Source organism: Cyprinus carpio, chromosome B4 (genome assembly GCF_018340385.1).
Source record: "Cyprinus carpio isolate SPL01 chromosome B4, ASM1834038v1, whole genome shotgun sequence".
NCBI classification, from domain to species: domain Eukaryota; kingdom Metazoa; phylum Chordata; class Actinopteri; order Cypriniformes; family Cyprinidae; genus Cyprinus; species Cyprinus carpio.
Genome location: NC_056600.1, coordinates 14,865,467 through 14,891,617, shown reverse-complemented (window position 1 = coordinate 14,891,617; position 26,151 = coordinate 14,865,467). Strand labels below are relative to the sequence as shown.

The window sequence follows — 26,151 nt, the reverse complement described above, 5'->3', positions numbered from 1 at the left end:
CAATCCATGTGAGTGCACTTACACACACTGTATAATAGCTGTTAAGATAAGGTGTATAATATATTAGTGAACAAAGGATAACCTTGACATATTATTGTCCTGACATAGATCAGGTCTATTGATAGAGCGCAACCGTATAAAAACCATTCACAGGATTATTCACACCACAGTGTCAGAATGACTCATAGTGTCAATTCACTCCTCTCAGCGCTTTTGTGATTTGGTTCCATTTAGTGTAAGATGCAAAACCCATTCATCTTACTCCTCTTGTTTTCCTCTCTTTTTCTCTCCCCTGTGGTGGTGCTGTGGTGCAGTAATCGTATTAGTAACATTATGGCTCTGAATGATGTTCATATACTGTGGATATGTTCTAAATAGAATACTATCTAAACATTTACTGTGTAATATGCACTGTATGCTGCTGTCTACTATTAAACAATAAGTGCAACTGTAAGCATTATTGTGACTGAGTGATTGAGATTTGTAATTGTGATATTTGGTATGCGAACAAACTTGACTTACTGTACAAGTGTATTTAGTAGGACATTAGATAATTATTCTACTCTTTGCTAGATAGCCTACATTAAACTGTACTGTAATGTCTTTAATTTATTTAAAGAAATATTACAAAACAACTGCTTAACTATACGTTTTACTGATGAAACCATGTTTCTAGAACCTCAGATGATACCAACCCTGAACGAACATACAAACCTACCAAATTGAACTTACATTACTATAATTTTGATTGCAAAATATAATCATTGCTATTCATTGTGTTCATGATTTCTGTTTACATGTCAGTCATTAACTACATGATCTTTAATATCCTACAACTGTACATTTCTGCCATATGGAGATCACCTTGACATAGTCACCTAATAGTAATGTAGAAACTTTCATTTTCTGTGAAGCTGCTCTGCAACAGTGAGTATTGTGAAAAGCGCTATACAAATCAATGTGAATTACATTTAATTGAATTTCTGCAGTGGTCTTGTGTTACAACTTGAAGCTGTCAGAAAATATGGAGCTTTAATTACAAGTTCTGTGAGGCCACGAGTGCTTTTTGCAAGTCTTGTAATTATGGTAATTCAGACATGGTGTGAACGCACATATAGAGGGTGGGAGTACAGTAGGTCATTCAAATATGCTATACATACAGAGTTTTTTCATGTAACGTACACAGTATGAATTTAGTCTGTAAAAATAGTACGAGTAGTACGCTAGCCCATTCTAACATTTATAGAAGGGTTAGCATGTTACTGTATCTTGGTTTTATTTTAACAGTCTGCTGCTCTGAGAAGAACAGTGAAGAGAAAAGAGTAAATATGAAGAGTAAAGTAGAGACTGAAAGAAATCATTACAATGTAGCAGATGAGAAAAAGACTGGGACAGTTTGTTCTATATAAGAGAACCAAACCACAGTTAAAATCTCATTTATGAGAGTAAATGCTGCTGGTGGTGCTATAATAGCACACCTTTTCCCCCATTCCAAAAATATCTAACTGCCTTAATTAGTTTCGTATCATTTATTTACTCATGCTCTCTCTGGGCATGGGCACAGAAATGTGTGCTTTTGATATTGCTGTCATTTTAAATTTAATCATCTGATGCTTTTTTAAAAACCAAGAACTCTAAACTACTTTGCAGTTTATGAAGGTATAGCAAAATAAATAATTTATTTAGTCAGTTAATTTAGTGTTACTGGAATACATTTCTACCAGCATCTCACACCCTCTATTTTTAAAATAGACCATACTCTGTAATTAACATTGTGTCTGTTCAACAGACCTAGTTTTCTCATTAATCTGAATGTGAAGGTTTCATACGGCTAAGTCACATTAAAATACTAATTACAGACTGTTATATTGATCCTGGGTCATATTGAGCTAGTCGCCTTGCTTAATAGTTTGTCATAAATGTGTCTGTATCTACTAAAATATGTACTCAGATTTCATTTAATGTGCACATATAGACACATATATCTGCAGAAAACCAAGTGAAAATTATTCATGAATCTTGTTCAGGCAACAAGCAGCAGTCCTCTGGGATCTACTGCAAAGTCAACAAAAAAAATGTAATAAGATTATTAGCTTCTCAAATACTGGTAAAGTGCATCACTGACAGCTGGCTGACTTTTTATTTTACGTATTTATTTATTTATTTTATGTTTCAGTGCATAGTCGAGTGCATTAATCATAGATGATAAAAGGAAAAAAAAAAACCTTGTATTTTTATTAAGGCCATCAAAGTCATTGTGTATAATCAGATATGTTAAATGTTAATGTTTACACCATTTACACACTTATAAAATTTGATATTAATGGTTTCATTCAGTTCTGTGTGATTACTAAGCACTGACTGGAACAGAGGGTTCACTCAGAAAGTCGTTAAAGTAAATGATGAGTAAATAATTAATTTCCACAAGTCATTTCTTTATGAATTTAACCAAAGCCAGTTGTTGTTTGATAATTTGTCAAGGTAATTTGTTTTGAAAATTTATGTTGCATTTGTCTTGGAATGTATTTATTTTTGAATGTGAAGTTATGGTTAATTAATAAAGTGTTGGACTTAATGTTTTTACATATATTAGATTAAATGAATCGTAATTAATTAACTGATGGCCATGAAATACTGTATGCACTGAAAGTTATTGTAGATTTGGTCACACTTTATTTTAAGGTCCAGTTCTCACTATTAACAAACCATTAACAACAACTGTGCCTCAATAAACTCCTAGTTTGCTGCTCATTAATAGGTAGTAATTTATGTGTTTTTTAGGTTTGTATTTTTTGTGTTTTTATGTTTTTTGGGTTTGGTCGTGCAGAACAAATGCTTTATAAATAATAATAAACAGCCATTATGTTAATAATAGGCACACTAATAAGCAACTAGTTGATAGTGAGAATTGGTCCCTATACTAAAGTGTTACCATAGATTTTTACATTTTAAATATATTGCAATGTATTGCACTGTGCACTAGCACCTGAAACAGACAGTAAACAGACATGAGTGTGAGCTTCAGCAGGGTCTCCCTGTCACTGTTCTGCTATAATGGACAGGAATCTGACCGTAACTATGCTTCATTAAACAAATTCACATTGATTTGCTGGGTAGTTAACAGCTGTAAGGAGGTCCTGGGAATAAGAGACATCAGCAGGAATCGTGTTATGTAAGAATGTGTGGTGAATAGGGTCAATATTGTCCTTAACTAATGTTAAGTCTTAAGCAAACACATCTATCAATTTCTCTCTGTCTCTGCGTCCTGGTGTTTCTGTTGGCTGCTACAGAAATTAGGGACAAATAATATTAGAAAGAATTCGATTCAGATGATGTGACTTCTTCACTCAAATATATCTTTAGTAAAACTAGTGTAGTCCTATAATGTTTAATTAATTAAAAATGACTATAAAATGAGTTCATTTTGTATTAACTTAGCTGTTCTAATATATTTTTAAATATAATTCCTAATAATAATAATAATAATAATAATAATAATAATATATACTGTATATATTTTTTATGTTATAATGTCTAGACATTGGATCAGTTTGAGCATTTATAATTTCTACTATGCTATTTGAGTGCTAATCATGATATTCATTTAGGTGTAAAAAGACAAAGAGTGAAAATCAATGTTAGGATGTGTAAGAGAGAAAACAGGAAGGGCTGTTAAAAACTGGATGAGACAGTTTATTGGGAGAGACGGCGTGATTGTAGGCAATTCTGAAGTCAAATAAGACAAGAATAGATCACAATGTAATCAATACATACTGTAATTATACTCCTCCACACGCTGTCTCTCTCAAACGCACAAACTCTTACACACGACAGCACTAGACAACGTGAAAACATCATCATAATAATTAGTTATATAATTGCTGATCTTAAAATCATTTTGTGCTCACCCTACTGACCATAGAAAAAAAATTAAAGGAATAGTTCACCTGAAAATGCTTTAAACTTGCTCAATATGAAGCACATCATTGCATTTCACTCAATGTTCACTCACCAACAAAAAGCAATTATTTTCCAAATCACATGCCAATCATAACACAAGCTGAGCACATAAACACAAGAAATGACCCACATTTCACCAATAACATCAATTATGATGGCGTAAAAATCTACCACTCAGGCATGTACAAAATTGTACAAGTACCTTTTGCAGCATAGCTCAAAAGATCCAGATTAAAATGCATGAAAAATGCCAGCTTTTGGACTAAGAAGGTCCTAAAATCACTCATAAGAGTTGGGGGACGCTAATAAGAGCATCAGAATAAAAAATAAAATAAAATAAATATTTTTTTGCACTTGGCAATTGTGTATTTCTTATTTCTATGTTGTCATTGCATTTAGCCATTGTGTATTTCTTATAATGCAGAAGACTTGAATAAATATGAGTTCATCAAGGTTTAAATATTTAATATTTATTTAGTTGGATTGTGTTAATTAAGTTATGTTTTGTATTTGATATGCTACACTGAAGCAAAATGTATTTCTTTAATTGAGACAATTCAAACACTGGCTTCACTGAAGCGTAAAAGAGACCAAATGTAGTTAAAGGCTTTGTGCTCAATACATGCAAGACAGGAAGTAATCAGGAATAATATGCTTTTGGTGCAGGTGTGTTTTATTAGAAATTATTGCATAAAATTCTCTTGGCGCCCTCTGTATAACCCTATCCTGTCTTCATAGATTAAGCACAAAACATGCCGGTCACACAATCAAAAGCGAGTCTTAATATTGTGAAGTTGAGCCTGGTTGAAGTGAAATTAAACAGCTTATTTCCTTCCTCAAGAGAAGAAGGAAAGGGCAATTTTCCAGTGGCCAAATCCAGAATAATATTTCCCGCTTCATAGGTTCCGCTCGGAAAAGTGACTGAAATCTTTGAGGTGCTCCTGTCACACTGGAGAAAGCACTAAGATGCCCTTAAATTCTGATGGAGGGCATATTTCATCAAAATAACTGCCGTTCAGAGAGAGATATTCCTGACATGTGTGCCCACAGTCTTATTTAATTGTGCTTCCAGCGCTGAAGGAAAGGTCAGTGGATCAGAACAATGGCTGTGTGGCCACTAAACCAAATCAAACCAAGTGAGGAAATTGGCCTTTACAAAGACAAAAGACAGGAGATAGCGGCAGACAGAAGAGGGTATAAGAAGAAATGATAATTAAATAAAAAAGAAAAGAAAATTAAAAGACAGGAAAACAAAGAGAGCAGAGCGAGAGACATTTGGAGAATCATTGGCATAAATGGTGAATGGACAAAAAATAAATTATATAAAATGTATATAGTAGTAATTGTTGTTGTTGGAGGGGTTTATGTATAATTAAAAATGTTTTTGAAAAAAATAATAATGATAATTAATTATTATTTTAAATGTCAGTATATTATTTTTTATTATAAAATTTTAATTATAATAATGGTTGTATGATTAAAAGTGATTTATGAAATAAAATATAAATCCATAAAATAATAATAATAATTATTATTATTATTGGTGGTGGTGGTAATGTTTTTTTTTTTGTATAATTAAACAGTTTTTAGAAAATAATAATGTTAATTATTATTATAAATATAGTATATTATTATTATTATATTATTGCAAAATATAATGATTATAATAATTGTTGTTATTTGATTAAAAGTGATTTATAAAATAAAATATATAAAATATAAATCTATTAAATAAAACGTTGTTATTATTATTAATTATAATAATAATCAAAAATTAATTGTTGTTGTCGTCGTATGAATTAAAGTGATTATTTTACAAATAATTTGTTACTATTGCTGTTGTTGCTATTATTATTATTGTTGTTATTTATAATTACTATTTATTTATATTGGTGATATATATAAATAGTTTGGTTGTTGTGGATGCAGCAGCATGTATAGCAATAGTTTCAGTTACCAGTACTAATGGAGATTTTTATTTATTTATTTATTTATTAATTTTTGATAAGTGAGCTGTGATTAATTCATTTTATGTGTAACATTGTTCAATAATAAGGTTTTACTGAGATACAGAATAGGCTATAGTATTGGGCTGGTTATGTAATCTCAATATGACAGTTTCTCCATGAGGATACACACTCTATGTAAACTACTGACATGACTAAAAAAAAAAATAATAAAAAAAAAAAAAAAAAAAAAAAAAAAACATAAGTACTATAATTGTAAAAAAAAAAAAAAAAAAAAAAAAAACGTACTTAGTGCACCTTTACTCGTGTTCTATGCCTGGTGCCCTCTGGTGGTGAAAATATCAGCGCACGTCAGAGAGAGTTAATGCAGTATGAACCTGTCAATCACAAAGATAAAAAGAGTCTCACCTCAATCATATAAAAATTATTCCTCTTCACACCAACTCCCACGACCCCTAACACATCTATTAAAATAATCTCACATAAACCTGGATTCCAGACGGATTTGGTTCAGAGTTCAACTCAAACAAGCAGCAATACCACAGAACAATCCTTATCAGAGAAGCCGAAAATATTGCGTTTAGTTCTCCGGGCAGTGAACACGCTCTAGTTGCATGGCAACAGGTTCTATATGGCACAACAAAACTTGTTATGAAAGGAATAAAAGCAGCACTGCATACACAATGAACTGTATAAACAGAGGATCAGCATAGTAGCCTTCAGCTAATCCAACGCTGAATCACCGAGCGGCCTGGAGCTACACAGCTCCTTCATTCAGAGGCTTGATCACATTCATGACGCTAGAATAAATTACATTTCATTTTCATTATGTAAAAGGAAATGCAGCATTGAAGGATAAGCGTGCTGTGTTTTAACATTAAATTTAGTTATTTGTTTGTTTGCTTGCTTGTTTATTTGTTTATTTATTTAGACACTGTGTGGTCTGTTAGGTGCGGGGCTATTTGTCCAACCAAGGGCGCAACTGCACATTTGCCGAGGGGTATGCAAGATCAGTGTTGGTGCCCCCCTGTTTTATAGTAGCCCCTAACACTAACTCCCACAGAAAAAAAATTCTGTAAGTCAGTGACCAAAAGCCCAGCTTATGCATCGAAGGATACAAACCCATCAGGAGTGGAAAAAAGTGAGAAAGATTTGAATACCCTTCCCCCATTTTCAATACCATACGGGAAAAAAGTGAAAAGTAAAAAAAGAAAAGTGCGCCATATAACAACATCCTCTTCAACTCCTGATGGTGGACCCCAGAGAGTAGAACACTTTTTTGTTATTATTAATTTTTATTTACAAACACATGTAATACTGCTCACTTTTTAGTTATGTAATTTGAATATATATATATTTAATATATATTATTAATTTGCCTCAACATTATTAATATTTTTGCACATTTTTATATAAAATGAGTACACTGTATGTAAAATTTACTTTAAAGGGATCATATGATGTGATTTAAATTTTTCCTTTCTATCTGGAGTATTACAAGCTCTTGGTGAATAAAGAAGATCTGTAAAGTTGGAAGTCTCAAATAAAGAGATATTATTCTAAAAATTAAGACTTAAAACATCTCGTTTAACACGCCCACACATCTTCTCACTATTTGGAAGATTTGCATAACGCTGCCCAAATGTTCACGCAAGGAAAGAAGGCATAACTTTATTGTTTGTGTAACTGTGGCCGAATTTTTGTGCGAGGATGTGTGTTTCGTTGTGAAAGCGAAAATACTTTGTTTGAAAAAAAAAACAAAAAAAAAACAGTATAGGTCATTATACATTCGTTATTTTGTGTCCAAAGGGGGGGATGCTGGAGTTGATATATGAAAGTTTTCCGTTTTGTTGTGGTTGTAAAGAGATACGGCCGTTCCACGTTACAAATGCTAAAAATAAAAATGTTTCATTACATTATTATTACAACTAAGCTTTTGATTATTTATGACATATTATTAAAGAAGATTTCTGCAAAATGCACTATGCACTGCATATACTACATACCCTGTTTTTGCGCCACTGTGTCCGACCAATGAGAGATGAGAGAGTGTTTGGGGAAACCTGTTTACATATGATTTTCAATTAACCTTTTTGCAATTGTTGACATTAAAGTGATCCAGAAATTACTGACATTAAAAAACAACGTGTATATGCTTTTTGTAACCACAGTTTCCACCAAAATCTACATTTTCTACAGATTTACTACAGTAATATCTAGTGTTGTTATTGTTAACTAAAAACTTGTTTCCCGTAATTAAAGCTGACATAAAATAAAATGGTAACACTTTGCAATATGGTCCCATTAGTTAATGCAAGTAAATGTATTAACTAATATTATCAAACAGTGAGCAATATTGTTATAATATTTATTCATCTTTGTTAACGTAAAAATACAGGGTTATGCTAGTTCCTGCTAGCACGTGTCCATTAAATAATAATAACTGATACAATATTTGATTCAATAAAGTATTACTAAATGAACATGAATTAAAATTAGAAGTATTTTCATTGTTAGCTCATGAGAACTAATGTACTGTAGTTAATTAATGTTAACGAATGGAGCAAGGTGTTACCAATAAAATATAAATATTAGATGAAACACTAAACTTAAAAAAGTTTCCCTAAATAATAAAAATAACAAAAGCACATAGCTTAAAATTCCAAAATGTAAGCTAAAATTAAAATATTCAAATAAATTCAAAACATCAATGTTGTAATATAGCACATAAATAAAACTAGACCAGAAAAATCAAGTGAACACCAATCCAGTCATGGTATTGATTTTATTTATTTTTTAAAGATTTTTTAAAATGTTCAAATAAATTAGGCATTTGTGGGTGTTTATGGATGTGGTTTGCGTTTTTTTGAGTATTTTTATGAATTTGTGTGTGTATGTGACTTAAAGTGAATTTAATTGAATGTATTTGATTGCATACACTTGATTGTGTGCGATGTGAAGAATGGGATGTATGCTTATGTTTATTTTTGCTTATGTTGTCCCCAGCAGGAGCTCTAGAGGTGAACTCAGTCTAAAAGCCGTTGATTCCCAAACAAACAAGAAAATCTCCAGTGGCCCCTGCCGCCCTGCAAATCATCTCCGGATAAGGTGCCAAAGAGGTGCTGAAGCTGACAGGGAAGGACATGGATCAGAAAGCAGTGATGGAGGATAATTAACTCCTCCGTGAGCCCCGCCGATCGATGCAAACATGCCTCTGATTGATTCCAAAGCTACAAGAGCAGAAACTGAAGGGTTTTTGCTTTGAATTTGCACATCCCTTGAGCACCCACAGGTGTGCTAGCTAGGCCCAGCTATGAGAAGTGAATGTCAAAGTGTGTAATCCACAGTGGTGCGTAATCAATGCTAGTAGTCTAAGCCAATTATCTCCCCTCATATGCGGCGTTAAGGAGTGGTCCCACTGAAAGCAGATCAGCCAAGCAGCCTGTTATCTCATATATAGAGAGGAAGGGCGGAAGATTGTAGGTCAACTGACTTTTCCACCTTTGCTTTCTATGAAAGCTCATTCTCTCAATGTCAGAAAGAAAAATCATGCTTTGGTAAATCATAATTATGACATAAAAGTAAGAATTTCGACAAAAAGTATGAAATTATGTGATAGTAATTATGAGATACCAAGTCATAATTATGAGATATGACACAGAAAGTTAGATACAAAGTGATGGTTATCACATAAAAATAGAAACTGACATACTAAGTCATTATGAGATAAAACAAACAATGAGATAAAGTTATGAGATCAAAATTATAAGATCAAAATTTTAAATTATACAAAAGTCTTAATTCTGAGATAAAGTAAAATTATGACATACTAAGTCGTAATTGTGAAATGAAAATATTTTTTACACCATAATTATGACTTCTTGTGTTTTATTATCTCATTATTATTTTGACTGTTTATGTCATAATTATGATTTGCCATGTTTTGTTTTGTTTTCCTGTGTGTTGGAAATGGACTTCTGTAGGTTACTGTTGCTTGCTGAGATTGTATGAATATTATTTGTAGATAAATTTGAAGTAATTCAATTTTGACATTGCAAATCATTTTTAATGGAAATCAATAATGAGAATAATAGGATTTAAAAAAAATAAAAAATAAAAAAAAAGAAAGAAAAAATAATTGTTTTATTTAGAATTTATTGATAAAATGACTTAAATACAATCATGTCACAATGCAAAAAAAATCATGATGGTTTTATGTTAAATGTGACCTGGAGTAATTTTTCATGGCATTCACCAATACTGTACGTACACCAAAACAAGGGACAGTTCTTGTGGTTCTTTTGACCCCATAGACAGCTACTCAGACTGACTGCAATCAGGCCAATTCACCCTCAGTCTGAATTCTAATGACAAACTAGCAGCATTTGCACACCTTGGACTGTATTAGCGTCAGCGCCTGAGCTAATGTTCTCAGTTTAACCTCCCTCTCAGCAGCCAGAGTTATCCTGTCCTGAAAATGCTGCCTAAGCCCTCGCTCTGCTGTGTGAGAGCTCTTAATTCCCTCCAGCTAAACGCGTTGTGCTCCCTCTCTCTCTTTCTCTCTTGCTCTGAGCAGCCCTGACTTAACTAGCCAGAGAAATCTGTTGCGTTTTGCACTGTGGCTACCCGCTGTCCCTTGTGGCGCAGGTTTGAGCCCCCCTCAGAGTAGAGACATGTGGCGAAGGACAGGAGTGTCCACCGCAGGAAGTGACAACAGGATCCCCTGAGCTCAAAAACAAAGGATAACCACCACCGATTAACGGTGAGGAAAAACTGAGGGTGTCTGGTCTAGTGTGTGATTGTGTTGTTTACACTTCACAGGACATTGACAACTGGTGCTTTCTTGTTATGATTGTAGCAAAAGCTTACTTTCCCAGCATGCCTGGGGTTTTGTAAAGCGTGCTGTTCAGACCAGTTTTTGTGATTGAGTGAATGTTTGATGCAAACAAAAGTAAGTTTTTCCAGCTGTAATAGGCAGCTGTATAGATGTTCAGTGACCTCTTTAGATCGGTCTCAAAACAATCTGATTACTGAAGCATCCAGTCAGCATAGCTTGGGCCTGATCTTATAAAGATGACAGGAATACAGATAAATTGTTTTGTGACTTTGGCAAGAGTGTTTCATTTGTCTTTGCTTTTACTTTTAAAGTGATCTGTATCAGAAAGTCTGTTATTTTTCAGTTTACCGACTGGCTCTGCTTCATACTAATTGTCTCGTTGTGCTTGAGTCCATGTCCAAAGCTGCTCTAATGAGTCTGATGGTCTCATCTAAGGAGACAGCATGAATCATTACACTTCTAAACATGCTGGACCTCAACTGAGTTGCCGGTCTTTCTCTCTAGTGTTTATTCATGTGTTTCTGCAGATTTCTGCAGATTTAGCCATTTTGGTTGCAATTACAGTTAACTGGTAAAATATCATGAACTGATATTATTTTATACAAAAACTAACCTGAACTACTAAAATCCGCTTTGTACCTTTCACTCTCAGGTAAAAAATCTGCCACTGGGGTGGCACCCTTTTGAAAGGTACCTTATTTATACCCAATTGGGTGCATATCAACACTATAAAGGGACAGTTCACCCAAAAATGAAAATGTTGTCATCATTTACTCACCCTCATGTTGTTCCAAACTTGTATGAGTTTCTTTCTTTTGTGGAATATAAAAGAAGGCATTTTAAAGAATGTGGGTAACTAAACAGTTGCTTGTCCTCACTGATTTCTGTAGTATGGAAGAAATACTATGAAATACTAAGAAATACTACAACTTGAGGGTCAGTAATTGATGACAGAATTTTCCTTTTTGGGTGAACTTTCCATTTTAAAGGTAAGTATTAGTCATGTTTGATAGGGTACCACCCCTCAGACAGCTTTTGTACACTTTTTTTGGTACCATTTGTACCTAAAAGCATCATCATAATACAGATGGTAAAACAGAAGGCCTCATGTGTTAAAGTCTTCAGAATTTGACTTCCGTGATTAATGGCCCATATATTGTAGACAGTGGAACCTAGGCAGAAAAAAACAACAATTAAATGCATTTTTAGATAACGTAATAATACACTTCATAAAAGGGTTAGTTCCATTCCTTGATTCTGATTGGTCAGCAGCTATGTTTTATTCACGATGCAGCTCAGCAATGAACGCTTCACCCAACGGTTCTGTGTATCTGCTAAAAAAATAAAAATGAAAATTAACACAGCGGATGATAAGAGCTAATAATAAATAAATAATAAATTGTGGGGACTTTTAAAACGTTTTAACTATTTACTGTAAAATACACAATCTTGTTAAATATGTTATTACAGTAATAACAGTAATGTGAAATATTATTGCAATTTAAATGAAATGCTTACTATTTGAATATATTTTTAAAATGTAATGACAATGTCATTACTCCAGGATTCAGTGTCACATTCCTTTAGAAATCAATCTAATATGCTGATTTGTTGCTCATTTATTATTTATTATTATCAATGTTGAAAACAGTGCTGCTTAATACAAGCAATTGTTATTAAATATTGTTAAGCAATATTTTTCTAGAATTCTTTAATTAATAGAAAGTTAAGAATAGAAATCGTACTGAAAACAAACTTGGATGGTAGTGTGTATAATAATATTTATGAAGTCATTCTAACATTATACTTCTAAAAACATATTTCTACATGAATTTACAGTCAAATTAGTTGTATCGTTGTGTTTTTTAAAATGTTTTGTGGATGTAGGTATAGGTAAACACATTTATGGTTCCATTTTGAACTTTTTTTTTCTTTTAAATGACTGACACTTTTCACAATCTCTTAAACTGTACTGGCAATCACCGTTGAGGAGTGCACTATACCATCTCTGCAGATGAGTGCTCTCAAGTGTGAGATTAGTCTAATCAAATCAACACAACACAATACAGCGACATCGCTAATTCTACATATACTTCTGCTTAAACTCAGAAGAGCTTTAATTTGGCAAAGTGGTCTCAATCAACACTTGCGGACAAACTCAGACATGCAGAGACGTGCATAATAAATAGCGGGCTGCCATGTGCAGCAAGAATATTAAACCATATTGTGCTGTAATCCCATAATCTTGAAACCTACTTCCTGTTTCGCATTAATTACTCGATTTAATCCCTGATCACATGCAGTCCACTTACAGTCATCCTGTATCCAAACAATCATCGAAACATGAATTATTAATTATTAGACTCTTTAAACAAGTTGCATTTCAACTACTAAATTATGAATAGTATTACTTAAATGTGCTGTTAATAATGATTTGGCTAGAAGACTGACAAGCAGTGAATAATAAGAAAACATGAATACAATCAACTAATGCCAAAATCAAGCTGCTAAAACCTACACATTAAAATTTATTAAAATTAAACTGTAAACTGTAAATTAAACTCTGTACATCAATAATGATTGTAATGGCTTTGCAATATAAGCATCATAATGTAATGTCCAGTAATTATAGGCTATATTTCTACGCTCACTTTAACACAGCACATAACAGTGAGTGCCTGGACCATTTCTGCTTTACTGACCAAGGGATCCTGGGCCTTAAAAAGCCTCCCTCCAAAAATTTGGGGTCAGTGAGATTTATATATTTGTTTATTTTTAATTAATGTGTACTTTTATGTAGCAAAGCTGCATTCATTTCACCAGAAGTGACAATTACAAATAAAAGTTAATTTTATATATTATATATATATATATATATATATATATATATATATATAATATATATATATATATATATATATATATATATATACGGTCTATTCAACAAAGAATTCCAAAAACTGTTCCACAAAAATATTCAGCAGCACAAGCAACTGTTTTTAACAGTATATTAGAATATTTCTGAAGGCTCATTTGTCACTGAAGACTGAAGTAATGACTGCTGAAAAGTCATCTTTGCTATGACAGTAAATTTGAAAATACAGTATATTATAATAGGAAATAATTACAGTTCTGCTTTAAGTTTAAAATTAAAAAAAAAAAAAAATCTCATTAGTTTTCTAGGAAACGTGTAAAAACCTTATGTAGCTTCTAAAGGACAGACAAACAAAATAAGAAAAATGTACACATCACTCTTAATAATGTGTGTTAGCCTATCCACAGCCACAGCAAGTTCAACCACAATAAGCCTCCTCAACTGTGAACTGCAACGTAGGAAAGATCAGAATAAGATTATCCTGCATGTCATGGGGCCATGAGGTGTGTTTTTGACATTAGCCTACCCCATCCGAAGGACTGTCCTTGTAACCTTACTCAGGGAGGACAAGAGTGATGGTGTCCCCTAGTGGTCATGTGATGAATCCGCTGAAAATATATAATTCAACCAAAAATGACAATCCTGTGATTATTTACTAATCCTCATGCTGTTATTTCTTTTCTCGTATAGAAAACAGCTACATAAAATATGTCCTTTAAGAGCATGCCGGTTTGAAATAAGTTAATTAAATAATGAAAAACATTTTTGCGTGAATTATCCCAACAGAATTATGTATAACTGAACAGTAAATGTGTAACTATGTATAGAAGCATACACCGAGGCAGGATGAAACGTCTCGCCAGGGCAGACAGCAAAACTTAAGAGGGGAAACAACAGTTCTTAGGCAGCTTTGCAGGTATTATGTGAGGATTTGAAAAAGCTCTTATGTGGAGGGGTGCTTGGAAGTGGAAGGTGGAGAGGATCAAAAGTGCGGCCTGGAGGTCACGTAGCCGACATCACTGCCAGACTGTTGGCTTGACACTGGCTAAAGACATCATAATAGGTTTTAAGTACTAGGAAAGACCTTGGGGTGAAGACTTAACATGACCAAAGCCCAAGCAGATGTAAACAAACGCTGAGAGGTGAGACTGTGTGACGTTCTATAGTAATTCATTTAGCGATTTGATTTGCCTCACTTGAGTAACTTGGCTGATGAATTTCAGATGGTGGCACGACAGTATAAATATGCTTTGTTAATCTTCTGATTTAATTGACCTTTGGTGTGAATAGGAAAGCCTGCTCTTTGTGACAGGTAATATGAGCACTCTAAATCCTTCAGAGCAATTGACTGTCAGGGTTTGGCATTTCTTTTACAGCGGGGACAAGGAGACGTGAGCCCAGGGGAATATCAGCTATGTTGACACCATGGAGATTGTTCCTCTGCCAGATGGCACTGAACATATTCTATCACATTGCGAAAGGTAAACACCTCTTTAAAATCAGGATCCGCAAAGGCTAATTTTCATGAATCACTGCTCTGTGGTAATATATGTAACAGACATGGTTATGAGGTTATGAAAATGATAATGAGTCTTTGAATGACTCTCATCTAGTCACGAGTCTCTTTCACTCAGCCTATCAGAAAGAAAAGTCACTAGTGAGATTCAATTGTTTTTTTTTTTTTTTTTTTTTTTTTTTTTTTTGACAAAATGTAGATTTAAAGCAAATGGAGACTCTTGCATAAAGCAAACATTAAACTGTTCACAACTGATTTTTACTTTCTTTACATGGCAAATGTCAGGATATTCGACAACAAAAAAAAATTAAGGGATTTAATTTTAGTCAAAAAGTCAGAATTGGGAGTATTGCTAAAAAAAAGGAACAAAAACTCAGAATAGCAAGGTGTCAGTTCAGAATTGTGAGTTATTAACTCAGCATTCTATAAAAAGAATCAGATTTGCGAGCTGTTCATTCCGAATTCTGAGAAAACGAGTCAGAATTGCGAGGTGTTAAATCCGACAAAGTACCAACTGTGTGTTATAAACTCACAAAGTCTAAATTCCAAGATGTTAACTCACAACTGCATATAATAGATATAAACTCAGAATAAAGTCTGAATTGTGTAGTTGGGCTAAATCCAATACATGTTACAACTATCCCTGTCCCCCCCCTAATATTAAAAAGGTGTTGTTTTATAAATTAGCTTTGCAGTCTGTGATTTTATGGAAGATTTGTGTTGTCCTCATAATCTAATCAGTCTCTCATCTGAACGGCAGCCAGTTTATGCCTTGGTGGTCAAGACATATTTGCCACGGTCCGAGAGAACAGTCCCACTGGAGAGATCATAGCCAACCTCGGTATCAATGGAGACCCTGGAGCCAGTAGCATCCGCCTGTGTCTCACAGGAGAAAACGCTGACTGGTTTTACCTTGAGGGGCGAACAATCCGACTCAACTCGTCGTTTTCAAGGATCTTAGATCGAGAGGTGATTAACACGAGTAGTGGCTGTCAGCGTGTGGAGGGAAGCCAGAATAACACTGAAGCATTAGGACTGCCAGCCAACACAGTGGAGGAGTTTTAAGCCATAGTTTGGGGTTTTAAAATAGAATGTCTATAAATGACAAATGTTAGAAGTTATATAAACTCTATTTTACCAGATTCGTCTGTTGAGACTGGGGCAAAATAAAACAAAACTTGACAACGATAAGTAAAATAAGCATAAAACAAGAGACGACAGTAAAATACAATCAAAATACATACATTTCTTGAATGTCTTGTACATTTTTTATTATTATTCTTTTTTTTTTTTTTTTAAAAATAGTTTTAGTCCTAAAATAGTATGTTTTTTTTGGTAACACTTTAGTATAGGGACTAATTCTCACTATTAACTAGTTGCTTGCTAACGTGCCTATTAAGTATGGAATATTAATAGCATGCCTATTATTAACATATTGGTTGTTTATTAGTACTTATAAAGCACATATTCTACATATTCTACATCCCTAATCCTACACAATACCTAAACTTAACAACTACCTTACTATTAAAAAGCAACAAATTAGGAGTTTATTGAGGCAAAAGTCATAGTTAATGGTTTGTTAATAACAAGAATTGGACCTTAAAATAAAGTGTGACAATTTTTTGTTTTGAAAATTTTAGTTTTGAGTGATAATTGTGATTTAAAAAATAAAATAAATGACTATATAAATATTAACCTCTCTGTGCAACTCTATGCAACTAATTTACAGGTGCTGGGATCAGTTCTGATAGCTGCTTTGACATGTTATGAAGATAATATAATTAGGGTATGGTATGAAAACGCATTTAAAAAATAATGATATTTCATACTAGAGTGCATTTAACCCACAGTTTCTTATTTCAGAGTCGATATCGAATTATGGTGGAAATATTGAATGAAAATGACAACATGCCATATTTCCTTGAAGACACCATTCAGCCACGATATATAAGTGAGGTAAACTCACTTCGGTCCATTTTTACTCCAGATTTTACTCTGTATACTGAATTATTTCAGAATTAAACTCCTGTCTGAAATTAACCTTTTCCTGATCATTTTACATGTGTGATTATTTAATTGAAACATTATAACCTAGAGTCCTGACATCCGCTGACTCTCTTCCCTCAGTTGCTGACTGTAAACTCGATGGTGTTCACAGTAAAAGCTAGAGACGGCGATGGAGACACAATCACTTATATGACCGACAAATCCACAGTGAGTGATGCCTTCGATAAAAGACCAAATTACAGATGAAAGGCTGAATGAAAGGTTTTGCAGTAGCCTCAGTCGGTCTGTCTGCAGCTGTAAAAATACATGAATGTTATTAGAGAACCACTTTTAGTTTCCACAATCCAAGAGAACATTACCAGCACTGTGTGTCTCTCTCATTCAGTCTGATGCCAGCTATTTTAGGATTGATCTGCCCAACAGCGGGATGGTGATCCTGGATAAACCGCTGGACTATGAGACTAAAACCCAGCTGGAGGTGGTCATATTTGCTGTGGTATGTAGTACATGTTATCCACATATGTGCTGACAAGCACAAGACATTTATGGGTTAGAAAGGAATTATAATTAAGAGAAAACAGTTTGAGCTGCTATTTAAATCAACAGGAAACGACCACAAAAGAAAAGTACAGCGCAACAGCTACAATCACTGTGAATGTTCTAGACGGTGATGACCAGTATCCTCAGTTTCAGCCATGTGCACCTGTTTATGAAGATGGAGATCATAATATCTGCACCAACCCTGTGTACAGTGTTAACATCACAGAGACAGATGAGGTATGTGGTAACATTTCTATGTACAGGTGATTGATTTAGATGAAATTAATTTGTATACTGTAGATTACTGTTCAAATGTTTAAAGTCAGTACATGAATATATATATATACTAAATATAATATAATTAAGAGGGATTAACTGATCCAAAATAACAGTATATATATTATATATCTTATATATATATATATATATATATATATATAGTTTATAAATATATATATGAATATATATAACAAATGTTTCCGAAATAGGAAAACCATAAGATATTAGAACTGATTTGATAATAATAAGGATCCTAAATGCAAATAACAAATGTTACCTAAATAGCAAACCAGAATATTAGAATGATTTCTAAAGGATCATGTGACACTGAACACTAGAGTTATAAATGATAATTATTTTGTGTTGTAATAGTATTACTGTTTGTACTGTATAATAAAATATAAAAATATAATTAAAAAAAGATAATAAATGCAGCCCTGATGAGCAAAAGAGACTTCTTTCAAAAACATAAAAAAAATCTTACCAACCTCAAAATTTCGAACATTTGTGTACATGGAAGGCAGAAAAATTATAATTATGAAAAAGAGTAGCCACATTAGCTGTCTGCAAAGTATCTGCCAAAATTAAATAAGATTTTTATTTCACAGCATTTTTTAATAATGTTAAACAATGACTGTAATACTAAGTTTCATTTAAAAATAAAGTGGAGCTGTGAAGCTTGTGTCTTCACCTGTATGGTTAAAAATGAAATGCTTTTTATGATCTAGGATGCTGTGCTCTATTTTTCTCCGGGGCCCATTCATGCTGAAGACGGAGACAAAGACATACTGACTCCTCTAGTCTACAGTATTCTGTCAGGTGAGTTTACTGTATGTTGCATTGATTTATAAACTATTTAATCCTTTAAATCTCCATTATAGTTTTTTAATAATATTCAAAATGACTTTCTAGGTGATGACAATGGCAGATTTACAATCGACTCTAAAACAGGAGAGATCTCTCTCAAGCAGCGTGTGGAAAACAGACTCCTCATGCCTTCATTCAGCCTCCGCATAATGGTATGACGAGATAATGTCTATGTTTATGAACAACAAAGTGATGGATGGTTTACCATGCTGATCTGCTGTAAAGCTTTAACAAGGACACAGTATGGAAGTACTTCAACTGCCATATTGCAGACCATAATGCCAGGCAATAAAAAGAAATTGCATTGAACGAAAAAATGTCTGGCTTGTGTGACACAACAATGACATCAAAGTTCTCATCATAACTGCCCTTTGCAAACTCTGACAGGCTGCTCAAGTGAACGACCCAAAGAAATATTCGGTGGCGACGGCACTGGTGCATGTGTTGTCAAAGAACCGATTTCCTCCATTCTTCAACAAGACCGTCTACAAAGGGTTCCTCATTGAGAGCTCCAGCCCTGCCACACTGGTCACTACCTACGGGAACCAAGTCCTGGTCGTCCAGGCCATCGACAGGGACTTCAGAGATGTAGAGTGAAAATATTTCCTTTAGAGTAAACACTTTAAAAATGCCTGCATACCAGAGCATTTTCTCTTTTTTTGCTCTTTTGCAGGGAATAAATCCAAAAATCCATTACACAATGCAGCCCTTGACAGGGAGCAATAAACTGTACCACATTACCCAGGATGGCATTGTGATCGCAAGGACGGACCGACTCAGAGCGTTCGACCGACACATCCTGGAGGTGACAGTTATGATAATGATCTACATCAGGGTTCAGGAACCTTTTTTTGACCAAAGAGCATGCCTCTGATTGGCCATTGCCTTCAAGAAATCAATATGATTGGCTAACGTGGCAAAACACGTTATTAAATAGAAACATTTGATGCACTTTCAGAGCGCGGATGCCACTGCTCACTAGAGTGCTATGCTATTATTACAGCTATTATTACATGGATTATCATACAGTACATAAATAAGACACATTTATAGGACTTAAAAGATCTGTGCTGTAAAAGTGAAAGTATGTGGTGAAATGTTTCGAAATATCTCATGGCACAACAGAGTATCAGTTTCAATAAAAGGATGTTTTAGTCCAGTCACTTTTTATATCATTTTAAATTTAAGCCTCTGTTCTAAAAGTGTTGCGTTTTGTCAATACCTCTAAAAAGCTACAAGAACTTTAGGTTACCATAGCCATATTACCATATTCTAAACTTTTCATTTACTTTGTTACTGTAGGCTATACAGCAAAGGAGTTGTAACTGGCTGTAAAGAGCTGAAATCTATTTTCTAATTTTTTAATGGATTATTTAAAGGTAAAGGGTGAGAGAGGCTTGCAACCCATTGGTTGCCAACCACTGAACTACATGATTTGTCTAATAGCAATACACATTTGTCATAACATCGCTGATGGTGTAATGCTTTTTTTTTAATCAAAGGTGATTGCAACAGATGAAGAGTCAGGTGAAACAGCCCATGCTTCAGTGGATATTGAAGTGCTGCAGAGGGGACAACCAGGTAAATGCTCTTAAGGACATTAATTGTATTAATCTTGAGATTTCTTTAATATGAAGATTATGTAACTACAGTTAACTCTCCATTGTATGAATTATGTTTTAACAGTGAAATGTATATTTTTTTATATATTTTTTACATTAAATAAAAGAAAAGTAAGAGTTACCTTTTGAAAAAAAAAAAGTTCAATTAAATTTTGGAATTTGGAATCTGATCTTCACCCGTCAAACTCATGTTTCTTATACAGTATGAATATTGATATTGATTATTGATTGAACACCTATAAATTAAAATGACAACTGACTTCTTTTTTCTTTAAAGGAAAACATTTTCTTTTGAAAATAAAATAAAATATTGCAAGATGGAAACTGTACTACAAAAAATCTCTTTAATTCAGTTCATATTTCTTGAATATTGATACATTCTTGATAAACCACCTACAACCTGAAATTGCATGAATCATTATCATTTATCATTATTGCTTATGTTTATCCTGATTGTTATAATCAATCATGCATCTATGCCAATTCTGTCCATTTTTCAGAAAACATAAAAACAAAAATATTAAAATTGATTTAACTTCTCAAAGATGTAAAGAAAAATCCAAATGCAGAAGAAATGTTTTTAATGAGGTGCAGTTCTTCAGTATGTGTCATTCAGGTGAGAAGTAAAATACAATTTTGCCATGTATGGCAACACTGTACCATTGAGGGTCAAACAAATTTAGATAATAGCTTGCACAGATAATTTGTCTGGTAAATTTGATTATTCATGGTTGATTTAAGACGCACGAATAAGGAGTTAAATTAGATTTAGCCTCATTGTATTCCCATTAACCTCTGTGCTCCTCCAGCTCCTCACTGCCCTACTTAATAATAAATCTCTTGGAGGTGTAAGACACAGAACTGACCACTAAAAAGTCTTTGTGAGCCATTTGTAATTTTTTTTTCCACCTCTAAACTCTCGGACAGTTCCCAGAAGTCCGTTTGGTGAGGAACGTCTGTTTGGAGATATGAACGTAGGGATGGCCGGCGGCATCGCTGCCCTTGTTCTGATAGTGGCTGTGATAGTACTATTTCTCTTCCTCTGGCTGATCAAGAGACGGAGAGAGAGACGGGATCCAGCAGACAGGGGCGCAGTAGCTCTTGGGAAACACCCAAATGTGGTAAGAGCTACTATATTTTATCAATCATACCAAGTTGTACCCTTTAGTCCCTTTCTGCATTAACATTGGTGGAAACCCAGCTGCTAAGATGAGATGTAAAATTTCCCAATAAGACATTTGGCTATTTTGACTGAACTGGGCACTATGATAATATCCCATTTTTTAATTCATCTACAAGTGGCTTGTCTCATCTTCCCTGTACTATGTCTAGTAGTAAGAAAAAAACTACAGTAAAAGCAATACTAGCTGAGCTCACATCCTCTTTGAGCATATGCTACAATCTCAGAAAATTCACCTTTTTTAAAAATAGCAGGAGAAATATAGAACACAACACTGCTTTAGTGTATGATGACCGTATCTGACCTACAGATGTTGAAGCAAGACTTTTGCACAAAACAAGGAAATACCACATAATAAATAACCTCTTTTGATTGGAGGAAGATTACTGTATCATCAAGTAAAAAACAGACTAAACCATCATTTGCAGTCAGAAATTTAGAAACACCTCCTGCCCTTGTCATTTTCCCCTCACATTCCTTTTTAATTCCTCTTATGTAGAGCTTAAGATGGTTTCAGCAGGTAAGCACTTGACATTAAGTAGCTAGACGTGTTCTGCAGTGTCACTGTCCCTTGTGAAGGTGAGATGTATTTTCTGAGTATCGGAAAGCCGTATACTACTGATAGGCTGGTTTAAATGGGATTGTCGGTGTTACAGTTTATCATAAACATGGTGCACCATTTAAGCTGGTCAGTATACGAAGCACATCCCCCTGTGTTTGATGCTTTGGTATGGTTCACTGTGTATTTGATTGGTCTGTGGCTGTTATCATGTAGATACAGTAGGTGTTTTGTATCTATGTATGTGTATTTTGTGTTACATATTTAAGCTAAATAAACACTGTTGAAAATGTAGCAATTGTTAATTGTGTTTATCGATTGTTTATTGACTCTTGAGAGATGAGACAAAATGCCACACTTTTACTAGTGAACAGATTAGTTAACAGTGAAAATAATCACTAAATTCTGTATCATTTCATTTACTGTTTACTTGATCACTAATATAAAATAAGCTTTATATATTTTATTTTAAATAATTGTGCTTCCATTTTTTCACACAATCATGATATATTACCTCCATCAGAAAATTTTAAAATAGAAAAAAATAATTTCATTCATTTTGAGGAGGTCCTGCTGGTAACTAGCAACGCCATAAAAGCAAATTAAAACATGCATGGTTTAATACAGTATGATGAAAATATGTTATTGTCCTATGTATATTATATTTCTAATAATAGTTTAACGCTATGTTTGCAAACATCTATTATAATTATTTGAAATAACAGTTCATATTAACAAGTAACATATTATTTTTCTGTCTGATATTGTGCATTACAGCTAGAAAAAAAAAAATAAAACATTTTAAAATAAGCCAATATTAAAATGATTAAGGTCTTCTTTTTCCATATTCTAAGGCCATACAGGTTAATTTAATTTAATTTAATTTTATTCTATTTTTTATAATGCAAACATATATTGTAAGTATAGTAGTAAACATTTTAAGTGGATCAAAACCTGTCATCAAAGTCGTCCTAAAACCTTAAATCAAAATGTGTTCTTGTCTTAGGACAACTTTGATGAACATTTTTGACCAACTTCAGATTCTGACTACTGTATTCAACATAAAGAGTTAATAATTTTTTTTCTAATGTTGTGCATTACATTAAAAAAACAACAAAAAAAAAAACTCATTTTGTGAGGAAATAAGCATGCTGCACCAAAAAGACTGATCCTAAATAATTCCCTGTAGTTTTGTCCCATGTCTCAAGAATCAGTGACACACATAACTCCTCTATAATCAGTGCTGGACCACAGCAGTGGATTTGACCTGTGAATATGTCACAGTTGTGCGAGGCGACCCTAAATGCCCTTTTGTCCATGGTCAACAGGTCAATTCAGGACGTCCCATATCGCTCATAGAGGATGCCTCCTACCACAACGAGGCATTCATTGACCATGAATACCCCAATGATTGGTACACCAGAACAGATGACATGCTTTCTGCGTCAATCAGGGCATTTGAGTCTGAAAGGCCCACAGCACTGCAAGACATGCTGCCCATCCTGGTGCTTCCAGAAATAATACCCACAAACACCTCATCTTCCGCTCTGACCAATGGGAAAGCATTTGGAAAATCAGTCTCTTTTAAAGACGACGTAGGAGCAGCGGAGGAAACTTTGCCCAAAAATGAAGAACAAATTTTAGTTGTATGTAATAAAATAGAAACCAGCGCAGATATTCTGATGCCTGTCATGCAGCAGGACACTTTTGCTACCACTACAGCAGAAAATCCTGCAGAAAAGTTAGACGTTTGTTGCCTAGATACTTCTGTAAGACCCAAAGAGGAATGTATCTTCGCTCATGCTAATGAGGATGATGAAGATGACAATGATCCATACAAGAACATGGCCTCTGTTATTTACAGCAGTGATGAAGACACGGGGGATGATGACCGAAATGATTTAAGGCACTATTACAAACATGGGCAAAACCAGTTTACAATTGACCACATGAAGGCCATCGGATTAGAAATCGAGGATTCGGATGAATCGCAAGCCTGATTCATCAAGCTCATTTGAACAAGTCATTTTCATGAAAAGCCAAATCCTTAAAAGTTCATGCTCATTAAATAGGACAGAAATATGTATTATCAAACTCTACAGTTGGCTGAGCACCTGCTTTTCAAGTTTTGGTTTATTTTCCATGTTTCCTCATGTTGAACTGGTACAGAAGTACACAGACAATACAGTGCACATGATCAGCCTTAATTAAAAATCAGTTTAGATGAAGTTTTGATGACTGTGTCTTTGAACAAATTAAGATAATATAATAGTCTATAATAGTTATATAATCTTATAGTCTGTTTTTGAATATTTCATCCACCTCTAATGTATTTTTAAGATATTCTGACTGAAATTGAGGTCAAACCCTATACCCATGAAGTATGTATTGTAACTAAATGATTTTTTTAGACTTGAATGTTCTGATTACTGATGTCTGCTGCCACTTGTTGAGTTAAAAATACTCAAACACAAAAATGGTTGAAATAAACTGTCATATTCCATTTAGTATCTAAATAATAAATACAAGTTGGAGAACACTATACCCAAAACTGATGCATTGCCATGTTTTACTTAAACAAAAGCTAAATGCTGTTGAATAGTCTGCCGCAACATATTATATTTGTTGTTTGAATTTATGACATACAGTATGATGGATTCAATGATATTTAGGTGTTTCAGGACTTCTGGAGATCCTGTGAAATGGCTCTATGTATTATTCTGGAGCTAAACTATAACATTTCAGAGCATTTTTCTTTTGGAAAACATCTGGGATTCTACACAGTAGAGTCTTTGTTGAGGTAAAACTGCTTAAAAGCTTCAAATTGTTTTGACAAGGGTGCAAAGCTCATCTTTTACTTGAAATATCATATAATAGCTGCATGTAAAGCTCTGATGTGTCCTTTCTCTGTTTGTCTGCAGGAGGCATCATCACCCATCTCTCCTCGCCATGTGTTGTAGGACTAAATCAGCAGCATCACAGCCATATTTGAGAAAACTCTATTTCTAGAGGCACGTGCAGTCAAGATATCTGTGCCAGGTCCAAGAACATTGTGAGAGACACATGGAGGTGAACATACAAATCTTTGTAAACAGCTGTTTTTGTGGCATTTTGTGTAAATCTGGAATGTTTTGGTTTTTTGTGGAAGGATACAGGGTAATACAGTCCCATGAGCCCTGGTCATGGCAGCTTATATGTTGAAACAGAGTATGAACTTTTGGAATTTTGTCTGAAGCAGTTAAGTGAAAAAAATGCCACTATACTGTATATACTGTTAAAAAACTGAGGTTGATAGGATTAAAAAAAAAAAAAAAAACGTTTTTTTGGAAGAAGTCTTATGCTCAACAAGGCTGCATTTATTTGATCAAAACAGTAAAAACAGTAATGTGGTGCAATATTACTGTTTTCTATTTTATTCTATTTTTATTTTATTATAAAATGCCATTTATTGCTTTGACGGCTAAGCTGACATTTCAGCAGCCATTAATCCAGTGGCACATAATCCTTCAGAAATAATTATAACGTGTTGATTTGGTGCTCAAGAAACATTTCTTATTATTATCATGAGTTTTGAAAACAGTTGTGTTGCTTAATGTTTTTGTGGAATTTTTGTTAGGATTTCTTATTATTATCAATTTTGAAAACAGTGGTGTTGCTTAATATTTTTGTGCAACTTTTTTAGGATTTCAGAAATCTTTTCTGACATTGTAAATATAATAAATGTCATTTTTAATGTTCTTTTTTCCTCTAATAGTAAATCCAGCCATATCATAAATCATGATACTATGTAAGCTATCACAGTGCTTGATGGTAGCATATATTGAATGTGTCTGGTCACTTGTTATAAGGAGACTGTGATGCAACAAAGCAACAGAAAACTATTTTTAACAAAAAACAGAAAAAGTAGAAATATATAGATTAACTAAAACCTGTAAATGT

At 33.7% G+C, this 26,151-nt stretch overlaps 1 protein-coding gene across 1 annotated transcript; it reads left to right on the top strand.

The window, feature by feature from the left end:
- The first annotated feature begins 9,943 nt into the window (after positions 1–9,943).
- On the top strand, positions 9,944–25,496 carry LOC122137032 (cadherin-related family member 5-like). Its single transcript, XM_042722142.1, has 15 exons — positions 9,944–10,689; positions 15,016–15,120; positions 15,916–16,124; positions 16,888–16,944; positions 17,022–17,114; positions 17,286–17,372; positions 17,551–17,661; positions 17,772–17,942; positions 18,713–18,803; positions 18,897–19,003; positions 19,239–19,439; positions 19,525–19,656; positions 20,354–20,432; positions 21,401–21,594; positions 25,134–25,496. Exons 2-15 carry the CDS (start codon positions 15,054–15,056, stop codon positions 25,170–25,172), a joined length of 1,638 nt encoding a protein of 545 aa, XP_042578076.1. The 5' UTR covers positions 9,944–10,689; positions 15,016–15,053; the 3' UTR covers positions 25,173–25,496.
- The last annotated feature ends 655 nt before the right edge of the window (positions 25,497–26,151 follow it).

What these genes read in the sequence shown, in the direction of transcription:
- LOC122137032 (XM_042722142.1), top strand. Translation starts at nt 15,054, where the DNA reads ATGTTGACACCATGGAGATTGTTCCTCTGCCAGATGGCACTGAACATA. An exon ending in AGCCACGATATATAAGTGAG is followed by an intron (nt 17,115 to 17,285) that starts GTAAACTCACTT and finishes CTCTTCCCTCAG; the next exon opens with TTGCTGACTGTAAACTCGAT. An exon ending in CATTCAGCCTCCGCATAATG is followed by an intron (nt 19,004 to 19,238) that starts GTATGACGAGAT and finishes AAACTCTGACAG; the next exon opens with GCTGCTCAAGTGAACGACCC.